Source organism: Choloepus didactylus, chromosome 2, assembly GCF_015220235.1.
Source record: "Choloepus didactylus isolate mChoDid1 chromosome 2, mChoDid1.pri, whole genome shotgun sequence".
Taxonomy (NCBI): Eukaryota; Metazoa; Chordata; class Mammalia; order Pilosa; family Megalonychidae; genus Choloepus; species Choloepus didactylus.
The window spans coordinates 110,458,952-110,482,968 of record NC_051308.1 but is presented as its reverse complement, the minus strand read 5'-3'; the positions used below and the strand labels follow the sequence as shown (position 1 = coordinate 110,482,968).

The window sequence follows — 24,017 nt, the reverse complement described above, 5'->3', positions numbered from 1 at the left end:
GCTTGGTGGCGGCGCAGCTGGGTGCGCCGAGCACACCCGACCGCCGCAGCACCTCGGCGCGCGGCCCCGCACCTGCTGCTCTCCCCCTGCCTGGGGCACCGCTGCTATGCGGCTGGCGTTGCTCTGGGCCCTGGGACTCCTGGGCGCCGGCAGCCCTCTGCCCTCCCGGCCGCTCCCAAATATAGGTGAGTCCTGGACGGGGGTGGGCGGGGGGAAAGGCGCGGGGAAGTCGGGAGGCATTGGAAAACTGGACTGGGGTCTCCCCGAGAGCTCCCGAGAGCCCGACCAGCGCGGTCCGCCCTGGTCCGCTGTCCTGGGCCGACGGTGCAGCGACTTGGCGATGGGGTGGAGAGGGAAGGAGGGAGGATGCCGACGCTCCCCGCTGGGTCGGTCATCTACGCGGTCCCGTGGACCCTTTGAGGCTCCAGGACCAGGCACTGAAGGGCCTGGCCAGCGCCCCCTCAGGATCGTGGGAGAGGGTCGCTGCTCCCCAAGACTGACGTCTTCAATGCTCCGGGCCTAGCTGACCGTTCCACCCGGTGCCAGGGCGCCGAGGGAACACGGCTCATAGGGTTTGACGAAGAGGGTTTTCGCGGCCTCTCATCCCAGCCTGGGCGGCCAGGCACCCTCGCCTTGGTGCTGATGCCACCGGAAGCCTGGGCGAGAGGGACGGGACCCGGGAGGGGCCAGGAGAGAGGAGAATTGGCCAGGAAAGAGTCCAGGACACCAGCTCCTCCTTGGAACTTTCACTTCCCGCTGCTGTCTTGGGCTAGGGGCCGAGAGGGCAGGCGGGGGTGGAGTGTCCGGAGAAGAGAGGGCCAGTGGGGGGGGGGGGGTCGGGGAGGAAGCGGAGGCTGTGGGGAGCGGGTGTGCCTGACTGGGCATGAGGGGTGTTTAAGGAGGTGGGGGTGTTCGCACTGCTCACCCAGAGATGGGCGTTCCCTGCATCTCCTATGTGAGGGAAGGGGAGGGTAAGTGGGCACCAGGCCACAGACTTCGCCCAGTCCTGAGAAGGGGCGTTCCTAGTGGGGGAACAGGAGGAGGGTCCTGAGAGAACCTGGGAGTGGCCTGAGGGGGACAGGGAGGGGCAACAGACTGGGCAAACAGATTGTTTCTCTGGGGACTGTGTGGATGGGTTGGTGGGTTGAAAGGGGATAAATTGAAGAGCAACCCCCTACCCACAGTATTCTTCTGTAAGCCCCAGCATGCATTGTAGGAGCCCTTCAGACAGAGAAGGGCCTTGAAATAAGATGTGCTGGGAGCTGAGTTGGTGGGAGAACACCAGACACCCCCAGCCTTGGTGCTGATTCTCTCCATACTCTCTTGGGGGTGTCCTGGGGATCCTGCAGGTGGCACTGAGGAGCAGCAGGCAAGGCCAGTGAGGGCCCTGGGTAGACCCTGGGAGCTCCAGGTCCTTCCCGACAACCTCACACTCAGCCTAGCAGAGGTGCTTCAGGTGAGTCTCCTTCCTCTTCCTTCTGTTAAATAAATACACCCTCCCCATCCTACCCCCAGTCATAATCAGTTGTCTCAAAGCTAAAGCTTGGCTGAGGAGCCAGGTGAGTGGACCCCACTGCAGCAGGTCCATCCCAGGTCTGGTTCCCTTTCCCACCACACCCAGCACCTGGCTTCACTCATCTCCCCCACCCTTCTGGAGATACATCTGTCTGCCTCAGCCTCATCCATCCCATCCTTCTCCACTGGGGAAATTCTGAGGCCAAACTTGCTTTCTTCCTCTCATGTTGTTGGTTCTCTCAGTGGGGGGGGCTCACCCCCCCCCCCCATTCTAAAGCTGAGTCAGAGGAAGGGCTGGGGCCTGCATTGGGTCCTCCATGATGCTTCCTCTCTGGGCAGGAAGCCGAGAAGGGGTGGTTCAGATACCTTCCTTGACCTCCCCACACAAGCCCCCAGAACAATGCCCCAGACCAGGCAGGGCTTCCTGGCCCCTCCCTCAGGATCCCCCCACCAGTGATCTAATTGTTGGTGCTCTCCTGAGAGCCCTGAGGTTTCTTGGTTAGAGAAGGTGTTATGGGGAGATCCAGGGAGATGACGTGCCCTCTGGTGCCCACAGACCAGTCTGCCTGAGGCCCTGCGGATCAAACTGGAGCTGGACGGTGAGAGTCATATACTGGAGCTGCTGCAGAAAAGGTAATAACGATGGTAGTAATAATAATCATATGGCTGACAACTTACATTTTATTTACAATGTGCACACACTAAATGCTTTAACTCTTTTAATCCTCACAACAATTCCATTAGATTTATACTGCTATTATGTACTTTTATTGTCCTTGGTTAATAGATGAAGAAGCCAAAGCACAGAGAGGTTAAGTAACTTGCCCAAGATCACACAGTTAGTGTGGTGAAAACCAGATTGGAGCCTAGTGGAGTCTGCGGCTCAACCACTATACTCTGCTGCTTCTGGGGGAAGCAGGAAGGTTGGGGGGTTGCCTGGTGTCTAGCTACTCCTCTACCATCTCCAGGCCTTTGTACTGCCCTGGGAGGTGATGCTGATATTGTCTTCCTTTTTATTCATTCTTCAGGGAGGTGGTCGCAAGCCACCCAACTCTGGTGTGGTACCAGCCCGATGGTACTCAGGTGGTCAGTGAGGGGCACACTCTGGTGAGTCAGGCCCCCTGGTGCCCTGTTCCTCACCTGGGGGAAGGAGGAAGGGGGCAACTAGAGGGTGCTGTCCCTGGAGGCTATAGAAGCACACTGCATATCTTCACCAACAGGCTAGACTCCTGGGTTCAAATTCTATTTTTCGAGAGTTGGCACTAATGTTTTCTCTACTATAGGAAAACTGCTGCTACCAGGGAGGAGTGCAGGGCCATGCTGACTCCTGGGTCTCTGTCTGTACCTGCTCTGGGCTCAGGTAGCATGAGTGGGTGGACTCAAGGAAAGTGGAGAGAGTGAGGGGGCACCACGCAGGGAGGTGAAATGCCCTCTGACTTCCTGCATCTTTCCCTAGGGGCTTGGTGGTCCTGTCCCCGGAGAGAAGCTATTACTTGGAGCTGGAGCCTGGGGACCTTCAGGGCCCGCCCATTATCTCCCGGATCCAAGACCTCCTGCCAAGCTACACCTGTACCCCGAGGTGGGGTGCATCTGTGCCCACTCAGGCTCCACCAGAGGTCCCCTTGGGATGGCGCCACATTCGCCGAGTGAGGATGGATGCCAGGAGAGCTGGGCTTTGGGTGGAGGGCTGACCCCAGACCCCCCGAGCTATTTGTTAACAGTAACAAGAGATCCCCCTAATGGAGCAATTTCCATGTGCCAGGCACTTTGTAAACATTGTCTCATTTACTCTTCCCAGCAATCCTAGACGGTAGGTACTATCAATAGCTCTATTTTTAAATGAGGAAACCATCTCAGAGAGGTTAAGTGACTTGCCCAAAGCCACACAGCTAATCCTGTACTAATTCTATCTAGGATTCAGACAGAGGTATTTGACTTAAACTCCTGAGCTGTATTATGATGCCATTTGCAGAGAGCTCTCACTTGGGTATAGAAAATATGTAGTTACAAATCACAAAGCAATAAAATCTCAATTTTCTGATTTGTAAAATGGGGATAGTACAACTACTTACCTTGTAAAGTTGCTGTGAAGATTAAATGAATCAATACATACGTAAAGTGCTTAGAAATGTGTCTGGCATATAATAAATACTCAGTGGTGTTGGCTATTTCTTTCTTTCTTTCTTCTTTAATTTGGAAAAAGCATTGAGTGTGGAGCCCAAAAAGCAGGGCTCTACTCCCTGTTTCTTAATCTACTTGTTGCTCCACCTTGAGCAAGCCCCTGGCCTCTCTGACTCGCAGTGGTTCATATGTAAAATGGGTTCCTCCTCCTCCTCTGTTTGGCCACATAGGGTGGGAGTGGAGCCCACTCAGTTGGCCCTGTGCGGCCGCTGGCAGTGTGCAGCAGGGTGGGCCTGATGCTCCCCATCTTCTCCTTGTCCACAGCAGAGGCGGGACGTGGTGACTGAGACGAAGACCGTTGAGCTGGTGATCGTGGCTGATCATTCAGAGGTGAGCCTCCTGGCGCCTGCATATTCTCCCCTGCCACCTACTGCCTTTCGTGGTGACCTCTCTTGGCCCACAGGTCCAGAGGTACCCGGACTTCCAGCGCCTACTGAACCGCACGCTGGAAGTGGCCCTCCTCCTGGACATGGTGAGTGTCGGACTGGGCAGCATCCCCGTGGCCCCCCTGACCATGGAAACCCCTCTACTGAGCCCCAGCTCTTTTTTCAGTTCTTCCGGCCCCTGAATGTGCGGGTGGCACTAGTGGGCCTGGAGGCCTGGACCCAGCACAACCAGGTGGAGATAAGCTCAGACGCAGGCATCACGCTAGACAACTTCCTCCGCTGGCGCCGAGCAGAGCTTCTGCCTCGATTACCCCACGACAGTGCCCAGCTGGTGACGTAAGTCCCCCAGGTTCAGCCAGTGGGAACCGTCTCTCCCTGCCCTGGCCAGTTGCACACTTCTCCTACCTGAGGACCTAAAGCTCTGGCCACCTTGGTTTGGCCCTGACTTCTGACACCTTGCTCCCACAGTGCTACTTCATTCTCTGGGCCAATGGTGGGGATGGCCATTCAGAACTCCATCTGCTCTCCTGACTTCTCGGGAGGGGTGAACATGGTGAGTTATTTCCGGGTCTCCTCCCCATTCCTCACTGAGTTCATCCCAACTTTGGTGCCATTCATTCACTGAAACCCTGCTACAAAGTTACCCTGCCCCAAAGCCGTGGGGATAGTGTGTGTGTGTGTAGGGGGGGTACATGACGAGGCCTCTACTGTCAGGGAACCACCTCACTTGTGGTCAGCTCATCACAATATGCACAGCTGTCTCCTACGCAGACTTCCTGTGTCTTAGGGAAGGGAAGGGGGAGGAGCTGAGGCCCACAGAACAGAGGTGATCTTCCAGGGCCACCCAGGGAAGCAGAGCTGGGCTAGAACTCAGATTTCCTGCCACTCAGGCCTGGGCTCTCCTCCTCCTTTAGGAGCAATTAACATGGAAGGCAGTGCCCACTGAGTGCTTAAGACATCAGAGGAGGAGAGAACAGGGACAGTCAAAATGGGATGGACATATAGGGGAGGCAGTCTGGGGCTGGACTGGGGTATCCCCTCCCCAATGACAGGACCACTCCACGAGCATTCTGGGAGTTGCCTCCTCAATAGCCCATGAGTTGGGCCACAGCCTGGGCCTGGCCCATGACCCACCTGGGAGCAGTTGTCCTTGTCCAGGTCCAGCCCCAGCCAAGAGCTGCATCATGGAGGCCTCCACAGAGTGAGTAACCCCAGGATGGAGGAAGGGAAGGGAGGACGGGGCAGGGAGAACACCACAGCGCCAACCTTCCTTGCCACCCTCCCCAGCCTCCTGCCGGGCCTGAACTTCAGCAACTGTAGCCGACAGGCCCTGGAGAAAGCCCTCCTCGATGGGATGGGCAGCTGCCTCTTTGAACGGCTGCCCAGCCTGCCAACTATGGCCAATTTCTGCGGAAATATGTTTGTGGAGCCGGGCGAGCAGTGTGACTGTGGCTTCCCAGATGTGAGCCCCTTGCCCCCCAAAGCCTTACCCCACTCACTTCTGTGTCCTCACCATGGCTCATCAGCCCTTTTGCAAGCTTCCTGATCCCCTCTCTGGTTCCTGAAGGAAACTCCCACCTCTCTCCTGACCTCCCTGTCTGCAGGGACAGCACATGGATTGTTGAGTTCTAGCTCTCCCTTGCTGTGTGGTTTTGGGTACCCTTTCTGGATTTGTCTCTAGGAGGAGAGTCAGGAAGTAGGCTCTCAGGTCCAGCCAGCAGTAAGGCTCTGCTCTTTCTGTGTCCTTGTGCCACAGGACTGCAACGATCCCTGTTGTGACTATTTCACTTGCCAGCTGAGGCCAGGGGCACAGTGTGCATCTGACGGACCCTGCTGTCAAAATTGCCAGGTAGGCACAGACTAGACTGGCCACCCAGAGCTCGCCTGCCAGAGGCCAGGGTGGGAAAGGGTCATTCAGGCTCTCAGAGCCTGGCTGGATTTGCCCAGCACCCATACTCATGCTCACCCACCGTCCACAGCTGCGCCCAGCTGGCTGGCAGTGCCGCCCTAAAAGAGGTGACTGTGACTTGCCCGAGTTCTGCCTGGGAGACAGCTCCCAGTGCCCCCCTGACATCAGCCTGGGGGATGGTGAGCCCTGCGCTGGCGGACAGGCTGTGTGCATGCAGGGCCGTTGTGCCTCCTATACCCAGCAGTGCCAGGCACTCTGGGGACCCGGGGCCCAGCCCGCTGCATCCCTTTGCCTTCATACTGCCAACACTCGAGGGAATGCTTTTGGGAGCTGTGGGCGCAGCCCCAATGGAAGCTACATGCCCTGCAGCCCTAGGTGAGTGAGGAAACATGGCTCCTCCTCTGGGTTTGTGGGAGCCTTGGCCCTGCTGTTGCTGACTCTGTGCCCCTCTCCCAGAGACACCATTTGTGGACAGCTCCAGTGTCAGGGCGGTAGGGTCCAGCCTCTGTTGGGCTCGGTCCAGGATCTGCTCTGGGAGATGGTGGAAGCCAATGGGACCCAGCTGAATTGCAGCTGGGTGCACCTGGACCTGGGCAACGATGTGGCCCAGCCCCTCCTAACTCTGCCTGGCACAGCCTGTGGCCCTGGCCTGGTGAGTAGCTTGGGTGGACAAGACCCAGTGGGGAGAGACATCTGGACCAAGGCAAGCAGTGTCCAGTCTTCACTAGCCACTAGTGTCAAGGGCACAGAATCTGAGATTCTTACTTCAGATTGAGCAAAATCTTGTCTGCCCACTGAGCCTCGGTTTCCCCATCTATAAAAGTGGGGGTGTGGCCTCAGCCTTGTTGGTCCCCCAGTCCCAGTACAGCTTTCTGAAAATGTGATCTTTGCTCTTCGCTCCCCATTGAACAGGTGTGCATTGACCATCAATGCCAGCCTGTGGATCTCCTGGGGGCACAAGAGTGTCGAAGCAAATGCCATGGGCATGGGGTAAGCTGGCATAGGGGGAAGAGGTGGAAAGGGGACAGGGATCCTCCAGGAAGGAGAATACTGGGCTTTGGAAACAGACAGACATGGGTTCTAATCCCTGCTCTACTACTTCCTAGCTGTGTGACTTGGACCAAGTTATTAATCTCTCTGAGCTCAGTTTCCTCCTCTGTCAAATGGACCCAGTAATGATATCCCCTTCATGGGTGTACAGGAAATGAGTGTGCAAGTATCTAACACAGTGCCCCAATAGACGATCATATATTAATTTGATCTAACTTCCTGCAGTGTAGCCAAGGGCTCCCTCTCTCCAGGGCCTTAGCTCTGTCTGTCCCACCATCCCTGCACACCTTCCATGTGTGGAAATCTGATATTTTGAAAAAGCTGAGGACAGAGAACTGTGGCCCAGGGTGCAAAGCACCTCACTGCTCACCCTGTACCTCCTAGGCCTGCAACAGCAATAGGCACTGCCACTGTGAGGAGGGCTGGGCACCCCCTGACTGTACCACCCAGATCAGAGGTAATCTGGGGGGAAGAGGAGAGGGCAGAGACTGCTGGGAAGGCAAAGTAGCTCATCCTTTACCTTTCCCCCTTGATCCTCTTCTTCTGACCCATTCACCTCTATGTGATCCCTGACCCCTTAACTCTCTGATCACTTGGCCTCACTCCTTGCCCCCTGCTCCTTCCTGGGTGCAGTTCTTAACCTCTTAACTCTGCCCACCTTCAACTCTGACTTTACCCCTGCAGTAACCAGCTCCCTGAACACTGGGCTGCTTCTCAGCCTCCTGTTGTTGCTGGTCCTGGTGCTGCTTGGTGTCAGCTATTGGCACCGTGCCCACCTGCGCCAGCGACTCTGCCAGCTCAAGGGGCCCAGCTGCCAATACAGGTACCAGCATTGCCTCCCCACCACCAATTTCCTCCATGGGGACACCAGCTCTGCCCCCCCACTACCTGGTTCTGAGTTCCAAGCCCCTTAGACCCTGAACTTGCTGCTGGCCACACCCCACACACCTCCCCTTCCCACATGTGTCCCCTAAGTCTTCACCTCACATGTACACCCCTTAGGGCAGCTGGGCTGCTGGGGCTATCTCTCCCCAGGAGACCCTATGCCAGTGGTGCTGAGTAAGTGGGGCCCTCCCTCAAGCTGATGAGCTTCCCCTCCCCACCCCTGGCTTGGCCTAACCCTCATACAAGCTCCTCTCCAAGGGGCTACAAAGGGTTACCCCCACTCAAGGGTGGCAGATGTGTGGAGAACAGAGTCTTATGCTGGGCCCTCTTTCTCCTTGCCTTTCTCCATGCTCAGGGCAGCTCAGTCTGGTCCCCCTGAACGCCCAGGACCCCCGCAGAGGGCCCTGCTGAGGCCAGGCACCAAGGTGAGTCCTGGATGCCAGAGGAGCAGGGGCTCCAGCTTGGCCTGATACCCAGCTTGGGCTCTTGGTGGGGGGTGGGGGGGTGGGCATTGAAGGCTCTAGACTCAGAGAAAGGCTAGCTCTCCCCAAGAATCAGTCAAAGGAGTCAGGGCCAGTCCCCAGCTCTCCCCACCCCTCCCCTGGCTGCAGGCAGAGGAGCTGAGTCCGGCCTGGACTGGGGGAGGGTCAGTCACCTAGAGGAGGGTCTGCTGAGCTCTTTGAGCTGGCCAAGCTGGTGGCTTTTGAGAGGTGGGTCTGTGCGTGCTCCCAGCAGTGGTCCCTGGAGGGTGCCGGGGGGGGGGTGCTCCAAATGGCCTTCAGTGTGCCAGGACCTCATGAGGCCCAGGTCGCTATGTGTAGAAGGGCTGGTGAGTGTCCCTGCCCTGAGCCCTCTGGACCTAATGATGAGCATGTATGGATGTGGTCTGCATGCCCACTCCAGCACTTGTCACCCCCTCCCGCTGCATGCAACTAAATAACTGCATGCACAGCCCCTGCTGCCCCTGGGGTTCTAGCTGCCCCTCCCTGGGCACTAACTCCTCTCTGCCCACATCTGTCTCTCTGCTCCCTCCCTCCTCCCCTCTACTCTGTCTGCTTTTCCCACTTTCTCAGCAGACTAGTGCTCTGGGCTTCCCGGCCCCCCCCTCCAGGCCGCTGCCACCTGACCCTGTGCCCAAGAGACTCCAGGTAAATCTGGGCAAGTCCCCATGTTGGCCCAGGGCAGGTGGGAGGCTTGATGCCCAATGGCAGTTCTCACCCCTGCTCCCTGCCAGTGATGTTCTTCATTAGGTGACCAGGGTGCCCCTCAGCCTTCAGACACTCTGAGCCCCAGAAGCAGCAAAGGGTGAGCCTCCTGCCTTGGTTTCTATCACCATCTGGTGGTCAGTGGCAGGACTGCACTTGGTCAGGGACTCCAGGGTGACCCACCCCTTCCACCCCTGAGGCAGCTGCTGGCATGCACCCAAGCCCTCTGCGCATGTCCCCATTCTCTTCTGGCCCCTGGCTGACTTGGCATGTTGACCTGAACTTCAGGGGGTGGGGGGACTTCTGCATGCCCACAGCTCCTGGCTGCACTCTCACGGCCACTGCTCCTCTCTCTGTTCAGGCTGTGCTGGCTGACCGACCCAGCCCCCCCACCCGCCCTCTGCCCGCTGACCCAGTGGTGAGGCGCCCGAAGGTAACAGTGGGGGGAGAGAAGGGCATTGTCCCTCCCTCCACCCACCACACAGGGCTGTGGTGCTGGTAGCTGTGGCGGTGGTGGCCGTAGCAAGATGCCCCCTCCGTGCCCGCGGGCACATACCCTGGTGGTGCCTTTAACGGTGACAGGTTTGTTTGGAGACAAGGGTGACCTCTGGTGCTGCCCCCAAATTGGTGTTCCCTAGCACCAGTGCATTGGGGGTGGGCAACATGATACCCCCTCCCAAGTCATCCTTCTCCTGCCTTCTCTCTGTCCTAGGGGCCTGTCAAGCCCCCACCCCCAAGGAAGCCATTGCCTTCCCACCCCCAGAACAGACGTCCATCAGGTGACCCGACTGACTCAGCAGCTGGAATGCGGCCCCTGGTAGTCCCCTCCAGGTAGGCGAGGAGGGGCGCTGAAAATGGGTGGGCCGAGCCACTGGTCTGTGGAAAGGGGGCTTCTGACCTCCTCCTTTTTTTTCATGGCTCCCCCGACTCCAGGCCTGCACCGCCGCCCCCAGAAGTGTCCTCGCTCTACCTCTGACCTCTCCTGAGGGTCCGCCGTCTCCAATCCGGATTTAGGACGACTTACTCCGCTCCCTGGAGTATCCTGCAATGATTGAAGGAGTCGGAGCCCGGACGCGGTGGAGCAGTCGGATTAAGACACCAGGCACCGCTACCGTGCCGTCGAGCGGCACCCTGGGGACCCGCCCACGCAGTCGCAGCCGGGACTCGGGGAGAGACGGAGGGCTGGACGGGACTGAGGGAGTTAAGCAGTCTGTCTCGGCTCGGCAGCAATAAACGTGAGATCCTTGGAAGCACGTCTCGGAGACTGGCTGCTCAGAGAAAGCTGGGTCGTCCCTGCTGCGATTCCAGGTCTGGCCGCCAGGAGACGCTGCCGCCTCAGACGAGGGCGGGCGGGGAAGACCGGGAGTCCCAGGCTGGGTCAGCGTGTGTCCCGGGAATGCTCGCGGCTTGTTTCTGCCCAGTCTGGGATGGCTCGCGGCGCCATCCTTATGCCACAGGCAGTTGTACGCCCCTCGCCGTACCCTTCCTCGCCCCCAACGCTGTGCGGCCCCCGGGAGCGGCTACCGACAAACCTGCCAAGCCGTCGGAGCCGCGGTCCCCACTCTAACCACTGACTGGGACAGGAAGATCTGGCTGGCATTCGCAGAGCCCGAAGCCGGGGCGGAGCGGGGCGGCGGCTCCCACGGTCCCCAGACCGCACACCTGCCTCCTCCCCCTCCCCCACCCGAGGGCTCGGGAACAAAGGTGCTTTGTACAGGCCGCAATTGCCTCATTACCTTGCCTTCAGAGCTACCCAGAATGAAAGTGTGGAGAGGAGCGGGCCAGGAGCTAACCCCAAGGTGGTCATCGGGCGCGCCACCTAAGGCTTTACAGGGAAGGGGAGTGTCCCGAGAGGCGCTCTGTCTCTTCCTGTCGCGCTATCCCCAGGCTGGCAGTTGTGCAAAGGGGCAATCTGCCAAGGTAGCTGGACAGGCTTCATGAATCCTCGCCCGTGCCTCACTTTCCCCTGTGTGGGCAAAGGGAGGGCACCTCTATTTAAAATCTTCCAAACGTCTAATGCATTCCACCCTGTACTAGTTCAGACACAAAAGAACGACCTTCCTTTAAAATAAAAAAAATAATAAACGTATAGATAGTGGAATATGTTCCTCTTCCCCGCCCCCTCGAGTGAGGTCCAGCCTAAGTAGGCGCGTGGCTAAACTGACGCGCGCTGCGGCGCACAAAGGGTTAACCTGAAGTTGGCTCTGAGTGGAGGGGCGGAGACGCGCTCCCATTGGTGAAAAGTTGCCCGGGGGCGTGGCCGGAGAGTCTCCACAACCCACCCCCCTCTCAACATCTCTCCCCCCACCACCTCCACTTGGTACCTTTCGTGCTCCGACTACCCAGCGGACCGGGACGGGCCCGGCCAGACCAGACCAGACCCCGGGGGCGATGCGGCTGCTGCCCCTGCTGCGGACTGTCCTCTGGGCCGCGCTCCTCGGCTCCCCGCTGCGGGGAGGTTCTGGCCTCCGCCACGCCGTCTACTGGAACTCCAGTAACCCCAGGTGGCCGGGCCGAACCTGGCAAAAGCCGAGCCGGGCCTGCGCGCTCCCGGGCCGGCCGCGCGCCCGCCACCCGCGCCGTGCGCGGTGCCGCCTGGGCCCGGCCGCGCGCCGGGGCTCCTTTGTTTGAGCCGGCGGGGGGAGGGGGAGGGGCGAGGCGCGCCCCGGGGCTCCCCACTCTCGCACGTATTGGGGGGGCGGGCGAAGGACCCCAGCCCAGTGGGCGAGCGGTGGGTTCTGGGAGCTGGGGGGCCTCGGCCAGCGCTCCGGGCCCCGCCCCCCTCACTTCCCTACGGCGGGCGGGAGGGAGGTGGGGTAGGCAGACTTGAGAGTGAGGGAGGGGGCTTCTCTCTGGTGAAGGAGCCTGGGTTTCTTGCCTGTTTTCTGTGCCACCTCTCTGGCGCTCGCTCTGCTTGGTGTTTTCGGTATCTCTGCTTTCATCTCTAACCTTTATCGGTCCTTCTATTTCTGTCCAATCTATGTCCTGCCCCTTCTAGATGAATCACCTTTGGGCAAGTCGTTTGACCTCCTAACCTCAATTGTCTCATCTGGGAAATGGGCTATTAATGCCTAGTACCCTGGGAAGTCGGCGGGCTAACTGAGGTCATGTGTGTGAAAGAGGTTCAGGGCTGTACAGATGTCACCTATTATTTGTTTCTCTCTCTTAAGCTGCCTGCCTTTGAACCTCGGTATTCTTTACTGTTTACATCCCCTCCCTAATTCTTCCTGCCTCTCTGCTTTCTCCATCTGTTTTCCTCTCTGATTTTCTTCTCTAGACAATCTGTGAGTCTGTTCATTTGTTCACTCAACAACGTTTAAGCACATACTGTGTGCCCCAACCTGTGCTAGGGTTCTGGGGATATGACCCTGCCCACAGACCCTGGGAAGGGGCAGGTATAAATACATGTCATTACAATACCAATGCATGTGATAAAAGTTCTTGTCCTCCACCTCTCAATTCCTCCTTCTCTGTTCCAGTCCAGTGCCTGTGAATCATTTGGAAGACTTCTTAAATATTCAGGTTTCTAGCCCCCAACCCTGACGTTTCTGGTTCATTCATTCAGTCCACAAATATTTATTGAGTCTTATCTTTGTGCAGGGCATTATTCCAGGCACTGGGGATGCCTTGGAATAAAACTGTCCTGGCCCAGCTTGTGTTCTAGTAGGTCTGGGCTGGGTTCGGAAGTCTGCATTTCTAATCGGGACCCTGATCCATTTGATGCAGGTGTCCCTCGAGGGACATTTGGGGACCTCTTTTAGTCAAGCTTTGCTGTGGTGTATGATGGTGGTGGGGAGGAACAGTTAATGCAGTATTTGGTGTGTGGAGGGCAGCCTGCCCCAACCCCTCCTGTGTGCACTGGCTCCCCAGGCAGCTTCCAGGAGGTGGGAGGGGAGGCACAAGTAGACTGGACCGATTATTGGGTGGCAGGGGGTGGGGGGATGGCTCCCCTCCAGGTCTGATGCTTCCTTGTCCTGGCAAAAAAAGGGGGAGGCACCCAGCACCCACTCCCTCATTCATTTTTACCATGGTATTCTTTTTACTGTTGGATCGAGATCTAAATGGCAGTCTTCCTTTCTCCGTGTCTGTATTGAGGATACTGTTGCCATCTCCCATTTCTGTGTCTGTAACTGTCCCGTGGCTCCATATCTGGACCCCCCTGCCCCTCAGCCACAGCACCCATACACCTAATATTTATGCAGCACAGGCACTGTGTCAGGCTCTGGAGCTCAAGAGATAGGTGGCAGCTCCAGCCTGAAACGTGGGATATGGCAAGTGGCCTTCCCACATTTAAGCCATTGTGGTTATGGGCACCGCATCCCTTAACTTCTTTGAACCTCAGTTTGCTCCTCTGTGAATTGGTCCCCTCATCCATTTCTTGCTCCCTTGTCTCTTGAGTTGCCAGCCTGGGGAACTCAGACCTTCTGAGCTGCTCCATCCCCAGTGGGTGGGGAAGAGACTGGTGGAGACCTCTGAGAATGGCTATTTATGACCATTCTCAGGTGTGTTGTGTCACCACCCTCTTCATCCCATATCTCCCTTATGCCTGCAGGCTGCTTCGTGGAGACACCGTGGTGGAGCTGGGCCTCAATGACTATCTGGACATATTCTGCCCACACTACGAAGGTCCAGGACCCCCTGACGGCCCTGAGACATTTGCCCTATACATCGTGGACAGGCCGGGCTATGAGGCCTGCCAGGCGGAGGGGGCAGGTGCCTTCAAGCGCTGGGAGTGCTCCCGCCCCTTTGCTCCCTTTGGTCCCTTTCGATTCTCAGAGAAGATTCAGCGCTTCACACCCTTCTCCCTTGGCTTGGAGTTCCTGCCTGGAGAGACTTACTACTACATCTGTGAGTGAGGAAAGGCATGCTGGGCACCTCTTGGAGGGGATTGGGGGAGGAATGGGGCTCCCTGCCCCATTTCTGGCAGAGAATGTGAGATGATGAGAAAGGAGGGAACTGAGAATGAAGGCAGAGACCTGGGAGGAGGGATGGGCTGTGTAGCCTCTAAAGCTCAGAGAGGGGGGCAGGAGGGCATCTGAGCCCAGGACTGAATAGGGGGACATCTAGAGTGAGTCTGTAGAGAGGAGCCAGGAAGGGGGGCCAGGGGAGTGAGGAGGGGCATGAATGGGTCCTGGCACCTGAGCATGGTCCGAAAGTAAGGAAAAGCTTCCCAGGGAACCGGAGAGAAGAGAAGCTTGGAAGGTACATCATAGAGTCGAAGGCATGCAAGGGGGTGACTTCCTGTGCTAACCTCTTCCTCCCAATTTCCTACCACCCAGCGGTGCCAACTCCGGAGAGTTCTGGCCAGTGCTTGAGGCTCCAGGTGTCTGTCTGCTGCAAAGAAAGCAGTAAGTCGGGTGGGGACATGGGGAACAACCTCTCTGGCTCATATGGGGCCCTTGGGAAGGAGGGAAGGAGTGAGGAGAATCTCAGAGCATCAGACTCTAAGAGGTCAGGTGGGACTTCAAGCTGTGGCCTCTTCTCCCCCACTTCTCCCCTATGGGAGCTTCTGCTTCACCCCTCTTTTATGCTGGGCTGAGGGAACAGGGTCTTTAGGGACAACCCCCTTCCAGGGTTAGCTGGGCTGGTTGTTTCTAGTGGCAATTTAGGGGGGACTTGGAAGTTGGGACTTAGAAAAGATGAGGCGGTAGATTATAGGAAGGAAGTGGCTGATTTGGGAGACCCCGGAGAATGGGATGGGAGTGTAAAGCTAATGGGGAGGGCAAGAAGGAGGCTGCTGCAGAAGTGGGAGGACCCATCAGTGCCACCCCCTCCTCCTCACAGAGTCTGAGTCAGCCCATCCTGTTGGGAGCCCTGGAGAGAGTGGCACATCAGGTTGGCGAGGAGGGGGTACTCCCAGCCCCCTCTGCTTCTTGCTACTATTGCTGCTCCCAATTCTGCGCCTCCTGCGAGTTCTCTGAGTCAAGTGGACCCTCCCAAGACCTCAGGAGCCAGAGCCTTCCCAAGACCCCCTAAAGGGAACAGTCCCTGCCACCTGAGCTGGGGCTGTCAAGCCAGAAAGACAAGATGGAGCAATGATGGGGGAAGTCTGAGGGTCTGAGGTGACCCTTGCAGGTGCCCACCCTTCATCACAGGCTAACAGTCAGGAGAGCTGCAGACAGCCTGGGGACCCTGGAGCAGAGTCAAGACAAATATAGGGTACCTGTCAGCTGCTTCATTGGTGTCATCCCATCCCCCAGGAATACTGGGACTTGGCGGGATTGAGTCCTTGACCTGGCTGGGGGCCAAGACCAAAAACCTGGGGACAGGTGGATTGCAGGACCAGGGCGAGGAAAAAGCCCAGGCTTGGTGTCTGTGCCCAGTGCCCACTGGGCCTCTTCCCTGGGGCAGCATCTTGCCTTCCCCAGGGGGTTACTCACTTGTCTTCTGTGAAGATGGACTTGCCATGAGGTTGAATTTCAAGTCAATTTGTATTTTTTTATGTGTCTGGACCTCAATAAACCTCCCCTCTTTTTTGTTGCCCTCCCCAGCCTACTGCCCTTTGGCTCCTTCCCCCTGACACCAGGACTCCCAGCAGCCTGTGCTTTCGACTTGGCTTGGCCTGACCTCCATGCCAGCTGTGCCTGGGGCATCCATGCCAGGCCTCAGTGGGCATCCCTGTGGGCAGTGTGGGGTGGTGCCAGCAGCAGCTGTGGAGTTTGGCACCCTCGCCCACCTCCCCAGCCGGCTTCCTGTGCTGAGGAGGGGGCAGATGATCTTGGCAGCCCACCTGCTTGGGGCACTGCCCAAGCAAGCCCTGGCAGCATGGAGCAGGGCTTTGGGGCAGAGGCAAGGGGTAGTAGCAAGACACCTGGGTTTCGGAATGCCTGAGTCCCTGTGAGCTGGACATCCCTCCCCCTCCCCAAGGGCACTCTGGGCGGTGCCTGGCCTAGAACTGGGAAGGTGGGGTCAGATCAAAGCCTCCTTCCCCAGCAGCCTCTTTGTTCTTCGCTTTTGTAAGGAGGAGGGGTGGGGCTGAGGAGGGAGGGCCCCCTTTGCTCTCAGCTCGACGATGTCTCCCCTTCCTCTGTCCAGGCTACGATACCCCCATCCCCACCCCCACTCCACGCTCAACGGGTTCCTCCTTCTGAACGGTGTCCTGGGTGGAGTCAGGGGAAGGGGCGCCCCTTCCCCCGCAGCTGTGCTGTACCCGCCCCGGTGCTCCACAGCCTCCCCTGGCACGGTGCCCGCCCGCCTGGCACTGAGCCAGCGATCGATAGGTGGATGTTGTGCTGATTAGCTCGGCCCGGCTGCGGCAGCGAGAGGCGGCGTGTGAACATGGGGGTGGAGGGGTGGGGCGAGAACGCTGGGGGTCCGGAGATGAGGGACACCGAGTTGCTGGAGATTTCCAACCCCTCCCCCCACTCCCTTGCACACCTAAGTCAGACCCAGAACCCTCGGAGGGGGCGGCGGTCCTCTTCCCTTCATCACCACCAAGCCCCGCGCTTGGGCATCACCGCTCATGTTAATTCTATTTCTCTGGCCGAGTCCTGGGGTAAGGGGACGGCTCCGCGAGCCCGGCAGACTCGAGTCGACCCCTCCCCCAACTCGAAACCACTTTCGGAAAATGCCCTGTCTGTAGGTGCGTGTGTCTGCGTTATTCGTTATGTCAGGGCCCTCACCCACAAACCGCGATCTTTAGCTGGAGTGAGGGGCTGGGGCGCGAGGAGAGGGTGGAGTCTCAGCTGAAGGAGGAGCCCCGGGCTCAGTCTTCCCGTCTTGGGTTCGAATTCCGTCTCTACCATACTCCGCGAGGGTATCTGGTTTGTCACCATGGAAACCAGCTGTACAACTACCTTCGCCCCTCCCGAGTGAAACTAAAGGGAGCGAATGGCGAGCTGCCCCTACCCTGGATTAGGGACTGTGGGAGTGTCTACCCTGCTCTCAGCGGCCGCAGACACCCCTTTTCCGCGGATCAAGCCGGGCGCGCTCGCTGGGAAATCGAGCCGGCGCGCGGATCCGCTGCTGATAAGGACGCATGTGCGGAACAGGCGCGGGGCCCAGTCGGCTTTCCCCGCACTCAGGCTCCACCTCACTTTCAGTCAGACGCGCACACTGGACACGGACACACGCCCTCGCCGGCCGCCCAGCTCCCCGAGGGTGCGAGGGCGGACGCCTTGGCGGCCGCGCATTTACACGAGGAGCGGGGCCGGGTTGGAGTGGGGGTTTCGCAAATTCAGGCTCGCCCGGCCGCAGGCGCTCAGGCCAAGCCTGCCTTCCCTACGCTCATTTTCCTCACAGTCTGGGCCCTGCGCGGGCGGCTGATTCAGTCCCGGGGCGCGTCCCCATGGAGGGTTAGGGTCGAGTCGGCTCATGGGACCGAAACAGGGTGAAGGCGCTGGGCGGTCTCCCGGGCACGGGGCCCTGCCCACGAGAAGTCCTCGAGGCGTGTTCCGGGGCGCGGTTCAAGGAGTCTGGGCAGGCTTGCAAGTTTTGGGGCGTCACCGATCTCCCCTAAACTCAGAGGCGCTAGATGGCCGAGGGTGGGGCCCTCAATTTGTTGGGCCTGCCCTAGTCTCTCCCGAACAGATGCGAAAACTCCCCTCCTCTTTGCCTCACCCCATCTTTTTGCCCTTAGAGCCTAAGAGCCCGAGTCTCTGCGATCCCTTTCCTGCTCCACATTTTCTGGGGTTGCAAATCGCCCCCTTTCGTTCGAAGCTAAACCCTCAAGTTTTGATCTTTTTCTGTGACCCCTCCTTTCTTTCTTCTTTCTTTTCATTAATTCCCTCTTTCCTTCCTTCCCTTATTCATTTATTCAGCAAGTTATCAGCTCCCAGCGCATCGTTCTTTCAGTGGGCCACACAGGCTGGGGTCGTCGGGGGATCCCCAACGGTGACGTAGTTAGAGAGGGTGCACCCTGGTTCCCAAAGAGCCTATTGAATCCCGGGGCCTGAGGCATGAGGTCATCAGCGGTGATGCCCATTGGTTCAAGCCGGGACAGAGGTGGTCCCCATAGCAACCGACGGTGGGACCCAGCGCAACCTGGAAAGTAGTAGTGGCAAGAGCTGCTGTGGAAGCTTGGATATGTGCTTGGGAAGAGAGCAGAGAGGCTAGGGTAGAGCTTACCTTCCCAGGGCCTGCAGCCCTAGCCCAATCCAGCTCATGTTTCTTGAGGTTCTTGTTCTTACTCACAGTAATGGTCAATGCCACTTAAACCAGGAATTGGGGTGGGGACAGCATTAGGGTCCTGAGTGTGTGGAGCTGCCACCACCGGGAATGTGAATTCAGAGATCTGCATATCGCCTGCATCTCATTTGCGTTCTCTTCATTTAAGGTCAAATTGGGCAGACGTCTCCACCTCCCCAGCCCTGTCACTGTCTGTATCCCTAATCCATCCCTTAATCTAATCTATCCCACAGTTGCCCTGCTCCATATCCCACCCGTCTCCACAGCCTCCAGTGTGTCCTGGGGGTGGAAGTGGGGGCAAAGACAGGCTAAAGGAGAAAGGATAAGGAGTCTGCCTCTCCCTCTGGATGTTTGGTGACAGATGGGGAGGGCTGGTATGTTCCACTTGGAGAGTAAGTTGGCAAAGCAAATGGTTGGGGGAGGTGTGTGGCTGGACTGAGGGTCTCCAGGGCCAAATCACCTACATGCCTGGCAGGGTGCTGGCACTAGGGATGCCTGGTTCCAGCAAGGGACAGGCCTGCCCACCTGTCTGGTGCCAGGATAGCTTCCTTCCTCCAATTAAACACTAATGAGGTGTCATTAACCCTTACCTCGCCTGCCAGCTCTCAGATGGAACTCAAACTCATGGTCTCCGACTGAGGAAAGAAGAAGCAAAGAGCACCTTTGAGGAAGCTGAGAGGCAATGAGGTTAGGGAACTAGGAGACAAGCAGACAGGGCCATACCCAGGCTATCCTCTGCGTGCTTCTGATTCTGGGGATGAGTGTCCCGCTGCCAGAATTCATTTATTCTTTTGTTCATTGATTCAACAATCATTTATTAAGCACCTTACCTACTAACTAAATACCGGGCTGTATGCTGAATGCTGGAGATAAACACCTTGCATAAGACAAGATTCCTTCCCTCAAGAAATCTTCAGATTACCCGAGGAGACAGACTGGTCAACAAATAATTTTAATGCCAAGTGCAAATGCTATTATAATGTAATATACAAATTGCTTTGGGAACAAAAGGAAAATGGGCTGTCAGAGAAGGCTTGGGTTTTGAAGGACAAAGTTTATGCCAGGGAGGGCATGTATAGAACTAATAATGTTGTGCGTGCATGTGACACAGTGTGGGTCCATGTTTAGCTGTGTTTTCAGGACTATTGGTGCCTGCCTTCCCAGAGCACCATGCAACTCATAGATACACATGTATCTATGGGTAAGTTGTATATATGTGAGTGTGTGTGTGTGTGTGTATTGTCTGGATCTCTCTGTTTCTGAAATCCTGAACACATACTGTGGTTTTATTACAGATCAATGTTTACTGTGAGGCTCTTGAGCAGATTGGCCTGGACCTGCCCAGCCCAGGGGAGGGAAAGTAGAGAACTGATGTCTGCTTCTTAGGAAGAGGTGGGCAGGCACCATCTTCACACCTGGGCACCCAGACCCCTGGCTCCTCGAGTGGCAGCAGGCTGGCCATGGGAGGCAAAGAGCTGGGCCCTGGGCTGTAGTAAGGTGTACCCAGCCTATAGCCCCTTCTTCCCTGGCTCCCCGGGGGGGATCTGGGGACTCCAGCCACGGCTCCCCACCGAGATCTCAGGCCCCCTCCCCCAGCCTGTTCCTCTTCTGTCTGAGGAGGAGCAGGCCGGCTCAGACCTGTCTGCTGGCTCTCTCCCCTAGGGAGCAGATCCTTTCCAGGGGACATGAGAGGGCTGGGGAATGCTGGGGCCTACTGGGAGGCCGCCAGATTCTCCACCCTGGCCCTCTGCCGCTCTTTCCGGTCTGGATTCTCCCCACCCACTCTGGGGTGCCACTTTTCTGTGTGTGTTTTTTTGTTGTTGTTGTTGTTTTGCCCAAAGTCATCTTTGCCAGGGAAGCCCTGGACTGCTAGGCAGAGGGTAGGTGCCCAAGCTCTGGCAGTGAGGATTTAGGAAGTTAGGGTGGTTGTGTTACTCAGAGACCCCTACCCCAATTCCCCCTGTCTCCTTGTAGCGACTTGTTAGAAAGCTAAATTTTGGTGGAAAGAAAAAGAAGAAAGCCTGGGTGCAGGGAGAGTTTTAGGGGTTAAAAAGAGATTCTCGGGTCTGAGGAGGAGGTCAGGAGCCCCTCCTTCCATATTGTCAAGAACAGGGACCTTTTTTTTTGCTGTACCTTCTGCTTCCCCTCATTCCAACTAATATTTTCCTTCCCCATCCCTGCTTGCAAAAGCTCTCTGTCACCTCTTCCACTATGATAGCTATTAGGGAAGTTTGGAAATGGGAGAGAACAAATGGAAAAGAGAGTCTGGAGCTGGTCTAGGTGGGCAGACCTCTGTAGATTACCTCTTTATAATAATGATGATGAAGTTTCCATTATTCAAGTACCTCTCAAGTCTCAAACACTATGCTAAGTGCTTCCCAGACATTATGGATCTTAATTCTCCTAATGACCAACTCCTTGAGGCAAACTATTATTATCCCCATTTTATAGATAGGAAGCAGTCTCAGAGAAGGTAAGTTCTAGCACAGTCAGTGAATGGTTGAACCAGAATTCAAATCCAAGCCCATGCTGTTAACTGCTAAGCCACACTGCCTCCCTCTCAGCTTTTCTCAAAAATTACATGCAAGGGATTCATACACTCCAGAGATGCCTCCGCACTCCAGGCTTCTTAGCTTGCTGGATCATTAGAGGGGTCAGGGCATGACTAGAATCAGAGGTTGTTGTACCCGGACCTCACCCACCAAACCCCACATCCTAATTCCCTATGTCCTGACCACACATCAGTGTACCGTGTTCTCTGCTGTCAGTCATATATGTGGTTCCATGTCAATTCATGGACATTAGAGCACCACATGGCTGTGTGAAGTCAGAAACCATGTGCATTACCCTCCTTGTTGGCACCAGCTTTCCATGTGAGGGCCACACCACCAGCCCACCCCTGCTGGGGCACATACATGAGCCCTGTGCAAGGTGCAGAATCCGTGAATATATCATGTCTGGAGCTGGAGGCTGCCTCTCCCACTCACACGCGTGCCTGATCCTCCATCTCACAAGCTCCTTGTTTATTTGTTTAATGAATTATTTATCCGTGGTCCCCCTTCCCTGCCGGCCTCCCCTCCCCCAGGCTGTAGCCTCCATGATTTATTGAACACAGCTCAGTTCTGTGGTTGCCACCCGCTGTCCCAGGAGCCACCTTCGGCCACACAGCCTAACTGCTCCCTCTGCCCCAAACCTGCTCAGCTCACTGTTTTCTTGGCCCAGGGAGGCAGAGTGGGGAGGGGGAAAAGCTGAGGCACCATGCCAGAGAGCTCTCAGGGGCCTTAGCTCAGAACCCCTGGAGTGAACATGGCAGCCAGCAGCATATTGGCAAGCCTGAGGATCAGAGGGAAACGAAGGCAGAGCCTGCAGGTGAGGAAGACAGACCTAAAGCCCTAGAGAGAGGACTAGCCCCATGGGGTGGGGTGGGGATCTCCAGCTCTGACAGGGGCCTGCAACCTACAGAGAGGTATACATCAGGGCCCAGGACCTAGACACCTGTGTTTCAAACTATAGGTTGAGATTCATTAGCGGTGATGAAATCAAGAAATCAATTTTGGGGGTCTTGACCAGCTTTATTATTATTATTATCATTATTATTTTTATTATTATTTTAGTTTTAAGAATAGAACAAAAGAAAAATATCTCAGTGCATCCGCTATAGTAAAGGTAAATATTGTTTCATGAAGCTTTTGTCTCGGTTATATGTGTGAATGTATGTGTGTGTATTCCATGCAAAATATACATCTTACTGTGAGTCTGGTCAGGAGACAGTTTGAGTCACAGGTATAGACAGGGGCTTAGACCCCATCAATGGAAACCTAAGTCCTTTCATGGCCCAAGTGCCACAGAACAAGGACTAGGCCTTCAAATCAGGTCCCAGGCATGTGGACAGTGGCCCAGATCTTATACACAGAGTCTCTCGAGAGACCCAGAGCCCATGAATAGAGGCCTATAGACAGGTGTAGGCATTATAGCTGGAGGAACATCTCCTACAGATAGGCAGAATTGCCACATACAGTTGTACAGTTTGTGCACGGCACAAAGGAGCCACCCAAGGGGCAAGTAGAAGGTGACATCAACCCAAGCTCCCTCACCAAGAAGGGGAGACACTTAGGGCCACCTCCCACTGAAGGAAGCAGCAGCTTTGTTTTTGCACAAAGGCACCAGTCTCCAAGAGAGGCACCCTAGGAGCTGGGTCTGCACAGAGAGGTGCTTTTTCTCATTCACACAAAGGCCCAAATCAGCCAGCAGCCCTGTGGACAAAGCCCAAGTAGACAGAGCACCAGATCTCCTGGAGGAGGCCTAGGCCCTGTAGAGAGTGCCTCAGAACTTGGAAACCAATAGAGAGAGAGCTGCTTAAACTCTGTATACAAGACTCCAGATTCTAGAGAGAAGGGCTCTTTTATTACTAGAAGGTAGGGATAGGGTTCTAGATCTTGAAGAGAAGTATCTGGCCCAAATACTTAAATAGGACCCAGAGTCTATAAATAGGGATTTAAGCCTTCTAAAATGGAATGGAACATCCTAGACCAAACACAGAGGTTCCCACCCACTATGATCATGGGCAGCCTCTCTGTCAACTGTGGGCCCTATAGAAGGGGAGCATACCCCTGCCAAGTAGGAAGTGTGGGCAGAAGGGGAGGGGCCTGGGATTTGTAGTACCTGCAGAAGGCAGGTTAGCTTCATTTGGGTGAAACAAATCTCCCTTGGGTATGACTGTTTGCAAAGTCCCCCACTTCTACCCCAAGGGGCCTAATTTATTTTCTGGCTCCTGAGAAGGGAGAGAACATCCCCTGGGACAGAGGGGAGCCCAGAGAGGACAGAACCAGCTCTTGCTTGGCAGCAGCTAGGCACAGGGTCTGTTCTGGATGGCACTGCCCCTCCCCCAAAACCAACACCTACAGCAGACTTGTGGCCAGGATCCCTATCCTGCCAGGGATAAGCAGATGCAGGGTGCCTGAGAGTCCTCTCCTGAAGTAACAAAGCAAAATAGCATCATGCCTGTCTCCTGGGTACAGGTGGTTAGCTTAAATTCTGAGAATCCAGTCTGAGGCCTTGTTCTGCCTGGTCAATCTCAGACTGGGCTGCTTCAAAAGAGAAGAGATAGGGGTGGACACCCCCTAGGTCTGGGTTCTGGGCCCTTTCCCTCAACTTCTACTTCCTAGAAAAAGAGAGAAGAGGGGAAGAAGGTTCTGATGGAGCCATGTGTGTGTCAGTGGGTACCTGTGGGTTTGTGAGACAGAGTCTGACTGTGTATCTGCATGTGAGCGCCTATGTCTCTGGGTATCTAAGTGCCTATGTTTCTACAGCTTTCTGACTGTACCTTTATCCATCTGTCTGTGAGGAGTATCTGTGTATCTGCATGTCAAGTACCTTGTTTCTCTGTTTTCTACCTTGAGGTGTCTGGGTCTTGTTCCCAAATGTGTGTGTGTGTAATGTCTGTGCTTGGGTGTCACTGTGTGGACAAAGACTGTGGTGAGAGCTGAAACACAGGGTGCCCTGGCCTCTGCCCTCAGGGTCAGCGTCTGTGAGAGTGGGAGTGAGAATGCCGGGAGACACTCTGGGCTGGACTGGGAGGGGCCCCTGCTTGAGTGTGAGTGAAGAAGCCTTTGTAGATGTCCCAGGAAAGCCTGGTTTGCTCTAGTGACTCTCCTTGGCCCTCTCCTCCGCCTTGGGCCCCAGACTGCCAAAGGCCCTTCCAGCCCCCAGTATTGACATTGGGGGCTGAGCTCCTCCACCCCCCTTCTAAGAAAAACAAGC

General features: G+C 56.4%; 2 protein-coding genes across 15 annotated transcripts; both read left to right on the top strand.

The window, feature by feature from the left end:
• Window positions 1–12: 12 nt before the first annotated feature.
• On the top strand, window positions 13–10,411 carry ADAM15 (ADAM metallopeptidase domain 15). Of its 14 annotated transcripts, none has more exons than XM_037825829.1 (23): window positions 14–185; window positions 1,350–1,456; window positions 2,072–2,148; window positions 2,544–2,622; window positions 2,799–2,875; window positions 2,972–3,161; window positions 3,964–4,026; window positions 4,100–4,168; window positions 4,249–4,418; window positions 4,551–4,635; window positions 5,135–5,283; window positions 5,370–5,544; window positions 5,839–5,931; window positions 6,062–6,366; window positions 6,448–6,643; window positions 6,904–6,981; window positions 7,426–7,498; window positions 7,726–7,864; window positions 8,282–8,351; window positions 9,003–9,074; window positions 9,493–9,564; window positions 9,844–9,962; window positions 10,065–10,411. In XM_037825829.1, exons 1-23 carry the CDS (start codon window positions 107–109, stop codon window positions 10,105–10,107), a joined length of 2,580 nt encoding a protein of 859 aa, XP_037681757.1. In that variant the 5' UTR covers window positions 14–106; the 3' UTR covers window positions 10,108–10,411. The 14 variants fall into 14 exon arrangements, 10 of the variants coding, with proteins under 10 accessions (XP_037681762.1, XP_037681763.1, XP_037681757.1 ...); XM_037825827.1 differs by having other exon boundaries at window positions 9,000–9,074; XM_037825828.1 differs by having other exon boundaries at window positions 3,961–4,026.
• Window positions 10,412–11,461: 1,050 nt separating this feature from the next.
• On the top strand, window positions 11,462–15,594 carry EFNA4 (ephrin A4). The gene is made up of 4 exons (XM_037813997.1): window positions 11,462–11,635; window positions 13,684–13,979; window positions 14,411–14,479; window positions 14,916–15,594. Exons 1-4 carry the CDS (start codon window positions 11,523–11,525, stop codon window positions 15,050–15,052), a joined length of 615 nt encoding a protein of 204 aa, XP_037669925.1. The 5' UTR covers window positions 11,462–11,522; the 3' UTR covers window positions 15,053–15,594.
• Window positions 15,595–24,017: the final 8,423 nt, after the last annotated feature.